Source organism: Mesoplodon bidens (assembly GCF_964165515.1).
Source record: "Mesoplodon bidens genome assembly, chromosome: 15".
Taxonomy (NCBI): domain Eukaryota; kingdom Metazoa; phylum Chordata; class Mammalia; order Artiodactyla; family Ziphiidae; genus Mesoplodon; species Mesoplodon bidens.
The window spans coordinates 79,430,348-79,445,451 of NC_138171.1; the positions used below are offsets into that span (position 1 = coordinate 79,430,348).

The 15,104-nt window shown below is 38.1% G+C and overlaps 2 protein-coding genes across 5 annotated transcripts in view; one reads left to right on the forward strand and one right to left on the reverse strand.

Annotated features, from left to right (window-relative positions):
• TASP1 (taspase 1) overlaps positions 1-15,104 on the reverse strand; it is a 241,286-nt gene that overhangs the window by 109,636 nt on the left and 116,546 nt on the right. The gene's annotated exons all lie outside the window — the stretch shown is intronic.
• Positions 2,949-4,340, forward strand: LOC308628623 (replication protein A 32 kDa subunit-like). Its single transcript, XM_081255747.1, has one exon. The coding sequence runs from the start codon at positions 3,297-3,299 to the stop codon at positions 3,819-3,821; it is 525 nt and encodes a 174-aa protein (XP_081111873.1). The 5' UTR covers positions 2,949-3,296; the 3' UTR covers positions 3,822-4,340.

Sequence of the window (15,104 nt, forward strand, 5' to 3'; positions counted from 1 at the left end):
TGAATCCATGATCAAGATCAAAGTAATAATTACCTGCAGATAAGTAGCACAACAAATACTGATACCAATACTTAGGACTGTACATAGCCCTCAATTTTAACCATGACATCCTAAAAACAATCATTAAACAGTCCCAAAGGAATAATGTTAAAAGTGGAGATTTCATTTTGCATCAAAACCATAGTGTGCATTTTATGAGTTAAAAAAAAAAAGCCAAGACATAGCTGTAAACATCTACAATAATGTAGATGTGATGTAATGTAAAATAAATATTTCAGCACACATATTGATTATATATGGAGTATGAAGCCCACAGACAGAAAGAACATAAGCAAGACAGTTATACTATACTGTAAATTTAACCTATAACTACTAAGCCAGCCAATATATTAAACATTTAATTAATAATCTTCCTAATGACAAAATTTAGAAGTGATTTATGAGGCTGATTTGAATGGTTAGGGCCTCTTTAAAAGCCGAAAAGGGAAGTTTGAGTTGATGTTACATCTCAGTAAATTCCTCTGTACAAAAGAGAGGCAATATATAAATCATTTCATCAGTTTCAAAGCTGTACTCAGAATTTAAAAACAACATTCTGTGTTTAGAGGCCTTGTGAAATAAGATGGAAAAAAAGTGTTAAATCTGTTCACCAGTCATTGCTTATCCCTTTCTCTACTCAACACAGCATCAAGGGTGGTTCTGAGATTGGAGAAAGACAGAAAAGTTCTGAAGGTGGAAAGGAAAATGGTAATCATATTCATTTGTCTAGATCAGAGTAGAAATTAAGGAATAAGAATAAAGAAATGGTCCCAAAGTTTTCCTACCACCAACTAGCATAACCATCATATAAGCAGGTAAAAGAAGGAAAAAGCAAAATAGGTAGACCACATCAAATGAGACATGTAGCAAAGGCAAATAGACAATATAAAATTTAGCATTTTTCAAGGTTTTCATTTAACACTATTATTAAGAAATAATGTTAGTAAAAGAAGGAAATACACACACTTGTATTACTTTTTAACTTTTTATTTTAGCCAAGAAATTTATTTACAATTTTATTCAATTACCTAAGATTATGCTTCCTAATTTCCCCAAAGTTATGAGAAAAAAAGATGTATCTTTGCCTAAAATTAAACAGTTTCAGTCAATACGCAGAATTCTCCACGAAAACCCATGCATAGATTCCACAGGGTCCACAAACCCCAGATTAAGAACCCACACAGCTATCATTTTATTTAAACATCTATAAGCATATAGTTATAAACCAGTAGGCTAAACTTTCATTTTGATTTCCAATAAAAATATTTACTGCTGAGACCATGAACTCCATGTGAGAAAGGCAACAGTGACAATATCATGACCCAGAGGCTAACATGGAAATTACAGTGAAAATAATAAAATTAGGTTATCATATTAGAATCATACCATTTCCTGTTAAAAAGAAATAGGGATCCTTGGGAAAATGACTGGTTCTGAGTCTGGCTAAAGAAGTGACCAAGAGGAGCCTGAAGCATCTTGTTCTACTGAAAAGCAAGGAAGCTCTCAAAGATAGTCACGGCAAAGACCACAGGAGCCAGCTTAAAGCGGCTTCCATTGACAAGAGATGGAACAACTTTACCAGCAAAAAGAATAAAATGGTTCCAAACTCTTGACCATGTCTTGCAAGCCACCAAAACTGATCACTTGAATTTCCACTTCTAGTTAAGAGGAAGAAATCTTCAAGAGTCTATCACTCCCACCCTAACAACAAAAGCCAACAAAGGCCACCCTAACAACGAGAACCAATAAGCCAGTTAAGCTACAACACTACAGTTTTTTAAAAACTCAGAGAGATAACGATGCAAAAATATCTCAATGAACTAAATTCCCACAAGGGACAAGCCTTTCCTATGACAGAAGAGGCCAATGGCTTTTTTATCACCCAGAAAGCAGTGGGGAAAGGAGAAATGCTACAGATGAGGTTAAGGAGAAACTAGCTGAACTAGTCATTTAACAAACTTTAAATGACCACACTGTGGGCTGATAGGATGAATTAGAATCCAGAGAAGCCCCATTCACTGAGCAAATCTGATTTCACTCATTGACTCCTTCCTGTAGGTCCTCACCAAGAGCAGGGCTTCCTGGTGCGGGGCTGGGGAGCTGAAAGATATCCACACCCTCAGGCACACAGGTCCTCCCTAAGTGTAAAGCAGAAGTGCTGAAGGCTGGGAACAGAACAGGAAAGCTAAAAGACAGCCTCCTCCGCCTACCTGGATGCATAGAGCTATCACCCAAGGCAAGGCAGTAAAAAAAAAAGAAAGAAGAAAAAGGAGGGATAGGGAAAGGGGGAGGGAGAGGGAGAAGGAGAGAAAGACAGAAGTTTCCCCATGATTCCAAAAGCTGACAGGTGAACAATAAATAACATAAAGAGATATCGGCAGTTTTGCTGGTATTCAGATCCCAAGCTCTGCCTAATGGTAAATCCTAATACTAGCATTGAAATATCGAAAGCCAGGAGTGAATTGTATCTACTGCTGCAAGAATACCCAGCCCCAACTCAATTACAAATAACACTGCAGATGTATGTAAAAAGGAGTGTGTCCCTTTTTAGTGGCAAATATTTTCTTCAGTCTTGTCTGTATTCCAAACATAATGTTTAGCATACAATCAATAATTATGAGATAAATGAAAAAGCCAAAACATGCCCTATAAACAAGAGAAGGAACAGTAAACAGAAGCAGACTACTAATGGCCCAGATGCTGGAATTATCAGATACAAACCTTAAACTAACTAAAATAATTATTTTATGTAACTATCTAATGGAAAAGGTGGAAATTTTCATAAAAATATGGGAAATCTCAGCGAGACAATCTTCAAATATGAACCAAACAGAAACACTTTAAATAAAAAATATAGTATCAAAAATGAAAATGCATTCAATGGGCTTAAGAGCAAATAGGAGGAGGCAGTTAGGGGAACCCACCAGGCCAGAACCTTCTGGAACTCTTTCCTGAGAGAATCGTTATGAAGATGTGGACCAGTGGATTTGAAAGCTATAGCAGTTCCTCTGAGGGGAGCCGGAGGCTACACACAGTCCCCTGGGGGCTTTGGATCACCGACACCTTCCCAAGCCAAAAAGAAATCTAGAGCCTGAGCTCAGCATATTGTACCCTGTACCATATCTCAGCTGTTTTCTGCTACTCTGGTTGATGAAGTGTTCAAAATTGGAAATGTTGAGATTTCATAGGTCACTGTTGTGGGGATAATCAGAAATGCAGAGAAGGCTACAACCAACATTGTTTACAAAACAGATGACATGACGGCTGCACCCATGGATGTTCGCCAGTGGGTTGACACAGGTGATGCCAGCAGTGAAAACACTGTGGTTCCTCCAGAAACATATGTGAAAGTGGCTGGTCATCTGAGATCTTTTCAGAACAAGAAAAGCCTGGTGGCCTTTAAGATCATGCCCCTGGAGGATATGTATGAGTTCATCATACATATTCTGGAAGTAGTCAATGCACACATGATGCTGAGCAGGTCTAACAGCCAACACTCAGCAGGGAGAGCACCTATCAGCAATCCAGGAATGGGTGAAGCTGGGAACTTTGGTGGGAATAGCTTCATGCCAGCAAATGGCCTCACTGTGGCCCAGAACCAGGTACTGAATTTGATTAAGGCTTGCCCAAGGCCTGAAGAATTGAACTTTCAGGATCTCAAGAATCAGCTCCAACACATGACGGTAGCCTCAATCAAGCAAGCTGTGGATTTTCTAAGCAATGAGGGACACATCTATTCCACTGTGGATGATGATCATTTTAAATCCACAGACACAGAATAACTGGATCTAACTGGGTACCCGAGATATTTTCCAGCTGGACTTTTTACGCAATCTCTCATCTCCAGCTGTGCATATATTTGGCAGGTTGACTTCTAGGAAGTAGGTTTCACCTATAAAGGGTTTCAATTAACATCCTTTTGAAACTTACTACTCTTCTGTGTTTTTGAAGCTCAGAGGGATATGGGCAACTGACAGGGATGTAAACCAGGGCAAAATTTCTTAAAGAAGTTACAAATTAGTTAGTTACAATATCAGGATAAATGGAATTGGAAGAGGGATGCTACCAAGAGGGTTGGGCGGTATTACTTAAATAATACTCAGGAGTTTTTCTTCCTGAATTGTTTCCTGTTAAGAGCAGGACTAGGGCCTGTCAGCAGACAGCTAGCCACGAAGCCCACTAACCTCTGCCTGTTTTTGTTCCCCACTTTGGTTATGTGTTGTTACTTTCAGAATTGCACTTTCTTTCACCTTGTCATAATTGCTGCCAAAAGTGTGTTTTTATAAGCATGGGGTTCTAGAATGGTGGCTTCGTGGGGCAGAGAGAAAGGTATGTGTTTTGTACAAAATAAGTACATTCATATGTTTAATAAAATAGTTCTACTATTGCAGTAACTTGTAAAAATGTTCTTATTTTTTTACACTGTAATAATTAATACTTTATCATCTCAGCTAATTCTGAGATAAGTTAATGAGATGTAACATGCAAATAAAAGTTCTATAACTGCTTTAAAAAAAAGAGCAAATAGGATAGCAAAAGAAAGGATCAGTGAACTTAATAATAGTCATAATAAATTATCCAAACTGAAACACAGAGAGGTAAAGAATGACTAAAAATGGAACAAAGCTCTCCATATCTACAGGATAATGCATACAATGGCAATCCCAGAAGTAGAAAAGAGAATAGGACAGAAGAAATATCTGAAGATATAATGGTTGAGAATCCTCCAAACTTGGGAAATGACATCAACGTAATAACCCAAGGAGCTCAGCAAAGCCCAAAAAGGATAAACACAAAGAATAACAGATTTAGGGACATCATAATCAAACTGCTGAAAACCAAAAATAAAATATTAAAAACAGGCAGGAAAAAAAAAAGACATACAAGGGGACAACCATAAAACTTCTCACCAGAAACAGCAGAAGGACAATGGAATGACATTTTTAATTACTGAAGGAAAAAACAGTCAATATAGAATTCTCTATGCAGAGAAAATATCCTTCAAAAATAAAGGGGAAATAAAGACATTTCTGATAGAAGAAGATGAGAAGACTGATCACCAGCAGATCTGAACTATAAATATACTAAAGGGCATTCTAAGGAAAATAATACCAGCAGAAGACTGATGTTAGAAATAAAGAGTACCAGAAAGAGAAACTACTTGGGTAAATTTTTTTAAAAAAAACTTTAAAGCTATTAGGCATGTGTGGGTGTGTACATGGGTGTGTAAGTGGGTGTAAATTTCTTTAAAAGACAACTATTTAAAGCAAAAATAAATAATGATGAGATACTGTGGCATTTATAACATACTATGGACATTAAAATATATGCCAAGACCTCAAAGCGTGGGAAAGAAATAATGGATTTATACTGTTAAAAGAATCTTGCATTGTTTGTGAAGTAATATATTATTATTCTAAAGCAGACTACAGTAAATTAATGATGCATGTGTAATCTCTAGAGCAACCACAAAAAACATAATACACAAAAGTATAACAAAATGTTAATAGAGAAAAATAAAATGAAATATTAAAAATAACCCAAAGGAAAACAGGAAAAGAAGAACAGAGGAACAAAGAAAACAAAGAACAAATAGAAAACAAAAAGCGAGATGGTAGATTTAGCCCAATCATATCAATAATTACATTAAGTGTAAATGGACTAAACACTTCATGTAAAAGGCTCAGATTATCAATGTGCATTAACTTTAAAAGGGGAGGGATCCAGTTTGTTTATAAGAAACATACTTTAATATAAAGACAAGGTAGACTAAAAGTAAAATGGGTGGAAAATAATATACCAGACAAGCACTAAACATAAGAAAGCTGGTGTGACTATATTAATGTTAAGCAAAGTAAATATCAAAACAAAGAAGACTATCTAGAGATAAAGAATATTTTGTAATAATAAAAGTATCAATTTGTCAATACATGATGAAGTATTAAAAGTTAACATTTTTTTTTAATTTTACAGAGCAACTATAAGGGCAAATACTACGGAAACATAATATTTAGTGAAAGAAGTAAATCACAGAGGACCATTTACCATATAATACCATGTTCCTACGGCTCAATAAAAAAATCATAAAATTAAACAATACACTGTTTCAAGATACACACATATGTGATTAAACTTTTTTTTAAGCAAAAAAAAAAAAAAAAAAAAAAGCATACACAAAATTCAGGATTGTAGTTATCTCCAGAGAAGACGCAGGGGTTTGGGAAAGAATAGAAAAGGATAGAGTACTATTACTAGTGTTCATTTTTAAGCTAATGATAAGTTCAAGGAATTTGATTTCATTTTGTTTCATAACTTACATATATAGTACATTATTTTATATGTATCCAATAATGCAATTTTTAAAAACTTATTTCTTAAGAAAAAAAAAGATACAATTCATCAATATCCACCAAAATCCTTAAAAATGGCAATTCCTTTTGAGTCATAAAGTATATTTCTAGGAATTTATGGTATACAAAAGCTATGTACAAGACAATCACTGTTTTTAGAACAGAAAAAAAAAAAAAACACCAGGAAATAACCCACTGGTCATTCTAACAGACTAAAACAACCATAGAATAGAATTTTATGCAGCTATTTAAAAATAATTAAGTTACTATTTAAATCACTACCTTAAGAGTTCGTAAATTCCTAAACTGCATAAGTTAAACTGGGGGTACTTACCTGGACAATCATGGATTGTCCAGCTAGGAATTCCATGAAATTTTTCTAGAATTGTGTGTACACTTATGCAGGTAACTGTGTTCACATGCATGTTTCTAGGGAGAGAGTCCATAGCTTTTAGGTTCTCAAAGAGAATAGTTACTCCAAAAAAACAGTTATTAAGGTAGTTAGTCTTAAAGATGGCTCCCAATGAACAAAGCTGCCCAGTATTCACACTCATATGTAATCCCCTCCCACGATGAATCTGGATTGACCCTGTGATTCACTTTACCTAATGCAATGCCAGTCCCAGGCCTAAACCCTCAAGAGGCTTGATAGCTTTTGCTTTTGTACTTTGAGTGTCCTGAGCGACCATGTAAGAATCCAGCTGCCTTGAGGGAGAGGCCACATTACAGCAGGATTAGCCCTGATACTACATGGGTAGCCAGCAAGGCCAAAACACCCCAGCAAACCAGCTGAGTCCAACCTTCTGGTTGTGCCCACCAAACACCTGGTTAAGCCACTATCTGAACACAGCCACATGAGAATCCCCAAGCATAACTAGCAAAAGAACCATCCACTTGAGAACCAGTTAACACATATAATCATAAGAAATAAGAAAAGGGTTATTCTTCTAAGTCACAGAGTTTGGAGGTGATTTGTTTAACAGCAATAGGTAGCTAAACAGCTACACACTGCTAGTTCAGACTGAGTAACCTCACCTAAGAACCTAATATTTTGCAATATGATGGCTGAAACAAAAATCAGCAGCTATCCATCAGAGGATACAATATCATTCCCCAGTCCTCTGTGCAATTCCTGTCCATGCACACACACACACGCCATTTATATAACAGCTTCATTGAGTAAAAACAACTTTACTTTGAGTTCATGTACTTTATTTACATAGGTCCTTTTATTACACATAAATGAAACATAGATCAAGCAACTAACTTTGCCCTTATATTAAATGAGATGAAAAGAAGTAAGACCCTCACATGACCCCTCATTTAAAACATTACAGTGGTAGGGACTTCCCTGGTGGCACAGTGGTTAAGAATCCACCTGCCAATGCAGAGGACATGGGTTTGATCCCTGGTCCGGGAAGATCCCACATGCCACGGAGCAGCTAAGCCCGTGCGCCACAACTACAGAGCCCGTCTGCTAACTACTGAAGCCCGTGCGCCTAGAGCCTATGCTCCACAACAAGAGAAGCCACCGCAATGAGAAGCCCGTGCACTGCAATGAGGAGTAGCCCCAGCTCTCCGCAACTAGAGAAAACCTGTGCGCAGCAATGAAGACCCAACGCAGCCAAAAATAAATCAAATAAAATAAATAAATTTATAAAAATAAATAAAATATTACAGTGATTACTTATGTAAATCATTTTCCTTCCCTCTGGACTAAAAAAGAACAACAAAGTAGACTGAGGTTCCAAGAACACACATTTGAAAGGTATTTTATAATGCCAATAAAATAGCATTGTATTATGTCATAGTAGGACAATTACAATGCTTACTGAACAGAAATACTTTCTCTTTATTAATTTCCACAATAATCTTGCAAATGATACTTGAGAGGCACCCAGATTCAAGCAGAACCAGGAATCCTGTCCCAGAACCAAGAAGCAAAGCAGAACATAAACAATATGAAAACAGCCAGATCCCATTTCATCTATTCAATTTGAGTGAAATGAAGATATAAACAAACTTTGTGGTGGCATGGTGTTTTTTTTTTTTTAATCTACTGCATTTGATTTTTCAAAACAAAAACATCCATTTTCCACAGCCAGCTTTCTGTTAGCCACAAATAATGGCAAGAGGCATAGCTCTGGTAAGGACAGATTTAAATGACAACTACATGTTTTTAACTCTCTAGATACCTACCTATACCATCTCTAGTACAACAAGAGCTGGTTACGTTTCTATTTGCCCCCTCTACTTCTGCACATTTCTCTACTGTCATTGAGTGAAGACTGTTCAGATTCTTTCGGCACTCAGGCACTGTTGGACTTCTCTAAACCTCAGTTTTCTCATTTGAAAATGAGAATCATTACGTAAAAAGTACTTAGCACAGTGCCTGACCATAGTAAATGCTCAACACGTGATCAGTTTAGCAGGATACTGGTGGTCACTCACAGAGCATTTATTTCCTTCTCCGGTCCTAACAGAATCCTGATCTTGTTCTGCTTTCTACCCCCACCCCTGCCCACAGTCATGAACATGACCTAAGGGCATGTCCTGTGCTCATGACTGGTTCATGGGTAATCCCTTTTGTCAGTGAGTAGCTCAGGAATGGGCATGTGACCTAACATTAGTCAATCAACAAAATGCAAAAAGTCAGCTGGGGAGCGTCTGAGAAGTGTTCCTCACTCCTAGAAGAGAGCTACACAAAGAGACTGTTTTTCCTTCCTCGAGAGATTTCATGTGATGAGTTTTTCTGGCAATGCAATAGCCATTCTGCCATCAGCCTGAAGAAGAGGCCAGCAACGATGACAGCATAGCAAGCAAGGGACGTGGAGAACTGGATACTTGATGTCAGCAATGGAGCCTTGAACCAACCAACCCTGCAGTCCACCTACCTTGGAACCTCCTCCTTTGTGAAACCACTGCACTCTTTGTTGTTGAGCCAGTTTGAGTAGTGATTTCTGTTACCTAGAGCTCAAAGTACTCTAATTACCACAGTCATGGAAGCGTGTGAAAACTGCAATGGATTTTATCGAAACCAAACTAAACTAAAATTAAACCACCCTTTTCTTTAGAGCAGAGCTCTCAGCATGAATGTCTAAAGCTCTTAAACAAGCAGGAGCACTAGCCCTGGTTTTCCAATGTGGAACAATTAAGTCATTTTGCCAATCAGAATCTGTTTTGACAGTTCTTCAAAATATGCAAAGGGTTACTGAGTTCAAGTCAACAAACATTTATTGAGTACCAACCATATCTTTAAGGTACCAGCTTCTTCCTCAAGGAGCTCTCAGGCTTTATAAAGGGGAACAACCATAAATGGTACATGAACTACCTCATGGCACCACTGACCACGAAGGGAGTAAATCTTTGGACTGGGCAAGGGAAGCAGGGAGGGTAGGAGGGAGGCTGAAGAAAAGAAAAGACACTTGAGCTCAACCTTGAACGATGAGTCAGGCTTTTCCAGGTGTGATAAGGATGGAAGGCATTCTAAACAGGAGCAGAAAGAGAAACATGCACTCTTTCCTCAAGAAATTGTGCTAAATTGTTTATATTACAAAGACAGATATAAAGAAATGAAGTAAATGATGATATCTAGGACTTGCTAATGAGAGTTGCCCAGACCTGAAGATCAAAATAAAACTTACCTGTGCAATGCACATAGTGAGTTCTGAAACAAATCAGTGAACTTGATGACAGGGACAGGGTCTAACCTACAAAAGTTGTGCTGAGGAAAGCCCAGGGCTGTGCACAAACTCAAGTCTGTTGTGCTAATGCTTATTCCAGATGCAAACAGGCTACAACTCTAATGTGAAAGGCTCTAAAGAAGGAATTGCTACTAAGATGTGAAATGAAATCAAAACTGATAAGACAAATCAGATGAATGAAGACGTGTAAGACAAATATATGAAAAATATTTCCATTAAGAATATTATGTCTCAGACTTCCCTAGTGGTGCAGGGAATCCACCTGCTAATGCAGGGGACACGGATTTGAGCCCTGGTCTAGGAAGATCCCATATGCCGCAGAGTAAATAAGCCCGTGCGCCACAACTACTGAGCCTGTGCTCTAGAGCCCATGAACCACAACTATTGAAGACCACATGCCTAGAGCCCATGCTCCACAACGAGAGAAACCACCACAATGAGAAGCTCGTGCATCGCAATGAAGAGTAGCCCCTGCTAGGCTCAACTAGAAAAAGCCCACGTGCAGCAACAAAGGCCCAACGCAGCCCAAAAATAAATAAATAAAATAAAATAATTTAATAGAAAAAATATGTCTCTATATTCCACTAAATTTATGTTAACATTATACAGAAAGCTTAACAAGTAAAGCAGAGGCAAATCTAAATTTTAAGGATAAGGGAGAACTCATATGCAAGAAACCTCAGTAAGTCTTAAATCCTTATTGTCCTCTGACATGAATTTTACTATCTATCTTACCTACATGGGGCAAATATCCTTCTGTATTTCTGAGAACAAATCATCACATCATCCTAGCAGAATTCAATCAGAAGCTTATTATTCTATCATCAATATTAGTAAATAATGATTATTATGATAGATTATAACACATACAATTTACCAGGAAATTATGAAGAACCATGAAAACTTTCTCATTTATGACTAGAATACAGAGAAATAGATGGGGAAAACAGAACTCCTCAGTATTACAAAACATACAACACCGAATCCCAGCTAACAGGAGGTGCAATGGTACAAAGTGATAACATCAATGATAATTAGCATATCTGTATGTCTCTCCTCCATAAAGAAAGATGCTCCAGTCCTGGTGGGAGCAGGTGGACACACCCTTCCAACCTGCTCCCTCCATTATGATTCCAGCCCAAGTCTGATTTCCAAGCCCATGATATCCCATACCCCAAAACCACCTCTGGAGTGCACCTGCTCTTCCATTCAATGTGGGTGCACCTGCTCTTCCATTCATGCAGACCTGAAATAACAACTCTGGAATTTTAAAGAACTCTCTAATTCTTTCCTGTCTAACTCATATTTTTTAAAATGACTATCCATGTTTTCTACTAGCCAATGCTTGTTAAAAAATTTTTTTTCTCAAAGACAAAGACAAAGACAAGAAACAAGTAAATGTACTTTTTCATGATATGAACAAAACATTCTGAAAATAAAAATGTAAGGTATCCTTTGGTCATGACGTGTTATACTATGGGCTCAATCATGCTGTGATTCACTAATGAGAACCATGACATGTATTCAATAACAAGCTAATAAAAATGCAAACTGACTGCTTCTACATTTTACACTTCAGTGTCTCCACTTTTTCTCCGTGATTCAACAATAAATCTTTTGGCCCAAATTAACCAGCCACCATGGACAGAGCTGGTTAAAATAAAACACATTTGATTCAGCATTCTGCCTTTCTAACCCGTCTATCAGTACATTTTAGAGTTAGCAGGTTGTTTTCTCCACTTCTGTTTGCAACACGAACTTGGTTAATTTGTATCAGGGTTAGGTGTATCCCAGATGAGTCAGGAAAGCTAACATCATTCCTGCCAGCACCATAATCCTGACTCAGTGGTCTCTATCCATGCTAGCCCATATGGTCACTCGTTAACTATCTGTTAAAGCTCTCAGGGGTACCTAGGGTCAAGAATATACACCAGATCTCCTTAGCTTTAGATCCACCAGAACACGATGAGAGAAGAGACTGGTAAATTGTATGGGGTGAGTGTTATAGGCAAGGCACAGTTGGGGACTGCACCACTTCACCCATCAAAATGGTGTCTTGCTACTTAAAGTATGATGTATGGACCTGCAGCACTGGCATCACTCGGGAGCTTATGAAAAATGCAGACTCCCAGACCCACTGGATCATAATCTGCATTTTAACAGGTGATTCATACATACTAAACGTGAAAAGAATGGGTGTTTAAAAAAAAAGAACCTGAGAAACTGTTTCTGAAGATACATCATTGAGATTATTATCCCAAATAACTCTCAGAAATAGAAAGCCTAAACCAAAGTTTGGGTGTAAACACCCATGTGCCTTACACTGAAAATATCCAGGGAAACCTTAAGAGGAACCAAAGGTCCAGCTTCAAGCATCTGAGAGCCGAAGGCCTGAATTCCCTGAGTATCGTTTTTTCATAACAGCTTGCAACATCAGACATACTATGTATCTTCAGAAAGTGATGAGTTATACCATGTACAACCTTCATAGCAACAAATTATCAATTTACAAAACTCAAAGTCAACATATTGTGCCTCACAGTCATTTAAGCTGGCAGGACTTTAAAGTACACACAAATCTGAAGTAATGCGTTGGAAATATATGATTTATGTTAAACAGTGTACTGGAATTTAAACATTCGTATGCTTCACCAAGCCCTATTCCCAGCCAATCAGTTCACTTATCAGCTTACACAGACACTTCCAACATATACTGCCCAGCTAAATTTAATATTTAAAAAATTTTAAGACCTTTCTGTGTATTTTTAAAAATAAATCTTATTTCAAGTAAATCTCCTGAGCTGCAAAAATACCACCACCACCACAACAAAATAATACCCCAAACAGCCCTGTGCTATAAAAGGCGCTGCTGGTATTGAGAGAACTCTGCCTCTAACGAGAACCTTCTACAGAGCGAATGAAGATGGCAAAGCCACGAAGGCCTTCGGTCCAGTAAGGAACACGAAGCAGCGTGTCAGAAAGAAATTGTTTTTCTGCTCCTTTTGATGGGTTATGCTTTCAAGTCAGGAAATGAGAAACAGGTGTGCCAGAGGGCACACACAGCCTCACTCCACACTGAAAAACACGCGTTTTCAATTTGCAAACATGAAAGGGACTCCTGTTGAATGAAAGAAGAAATGAAAACCCAGCTCTGTTTCTGCGAACCATATGAAGGCAGCTCAGAAAGGCTTTGACAAGTTGTTCGACTTCCTCCCTCTCCGACTGACAGCAGGTAGTGCTCGACAATGGGAAGGAAAAGGCATTCTTTCAAGTGAGAACAATCAAAGGGAGAATTACATGAAGGATCAGAGCGCTGACGTTTTAACCCATCACTTGATCTTATGCTTCTGTTTCTACCATTTCTTTACCTTGGGTTTTAAAATTAGAAGTCTGTTCTTTCACCAAACAACAACAAAGCAATGCAAAATAAGTATCTGGCCAAAAAAAAAAAATGCTGAGAAAGTACAAACATCAAAAGAACATCTTGGAGCTCACTTGATCCGCCGTAACCCAAGTCTACAGCATCTTTCAGAGAAAGACTTACTTTTCTTCATGATGTCCTGAGCTCTCCTGGGGCGCCAGAGACATTTCGGTGGGGATATGAGTGTCATGGGTGGTGTTAAGCATAAAAGCAATGGGTTTGGGTGGGACTTTGGAGAGAGGGTGTGTGGCAGGAAGGGAGAGGTACTAATGGCAGCAACAAGAGTCAGGTGCCAGGTGCACTGAGGTCCCTTTGGGAGGCACTGTGGGGCACACCCCTCAGGTGTGGGGTGCAGCAGAGCCTGGTTCAGGGCAGCAAGCCTTTATGACAGCCAGCATTTCAATGTATTTCTATACTGGCAAGAAACTTCCTTGTATCATCAAGTAAGGCCATAGATTTCATGTCCTTCAAGGACAGGGACTGTCTTTTTTATCACACCCAGACACTAGAGCACAGGATAAGAGCCTCTAAAATAGCTTGAGAGCAGTTACAAGTCTTCTTCCATAAAAGCAAAATGCCTGAACTCGTGTTATGTGGGAAAGACATCCTTCATATCCTTTAAAATTATGTTTTGAAGAATATATAACGAATCATAAAAATGTTCGTTATATCATATAAAGGGACAAAGATTAACAGAAGCTAAATGATATTGTCGTTTTTGTTTTGTCTATCAGAAATCTACCAAAAAATATTAACACGCTACCACAGCATAGCAAAATTATCAGTTTCATTTTCCAATTTCTTTTCAATAACCATGTGTTGTTTCACAATCAGGGGAAAATCTACTCATTTAAAACATCCAAGATACATGATAACCAAAGCTGTCACACTGAACTGGTGTCCTAGGAAATAACCTAGCAAAATTCAGAACCGTCAGTGACCTTAGTTAACTAAAAAGCAGGAAATAATATATTAATAGTTCATCAGATACGAAGTGACTTAATGAGAGTAAGCAACAGTCCTGGAATAGAATTCTCCTCTCACATAACTAGTTTTGAGAAATGTGCTGGGAGTTTATCTACTCTGTTATCCGTAAATGAACACTATTTCTTCCCCACCCACACTAACCGATCAGTCCAAAGAGTCAAATGCTTTTAAGATGATGATGTTTACAAATATTTTAGGGTTTTATCTATGCTCACATCTAGAAGTCATAAATCACATGAAAAGATTTCTCACAGTATCATTCCCAACCCTACGTATTAAAACCCAAATGATTTCAGCCTAAGTGGCTGCCCTCTAAGAATCTTGTCGAGTGTGAAAGATTATGAAGTTTATTGTTTCATAAAGACAAGAAGCTTCCGAGAAGCCACACTGTCAGCCATGTAAGTGAGAAAGAGGACGGCCTAGGAAGGCATATAAAGGAGGCAGAGTGGGCTGAAGAGCCTGGATCCCACCCAGCAGAACTAACAGCAGCATACTGAACCCCTTGACCACTCTCGCCTCTCTCTGCCTGAATCACCGCTCATCATTCCAGATCGACCTCAAAGACGAAAGCTCTGTCTTCATCTATCTTCCAAAACAATGAGC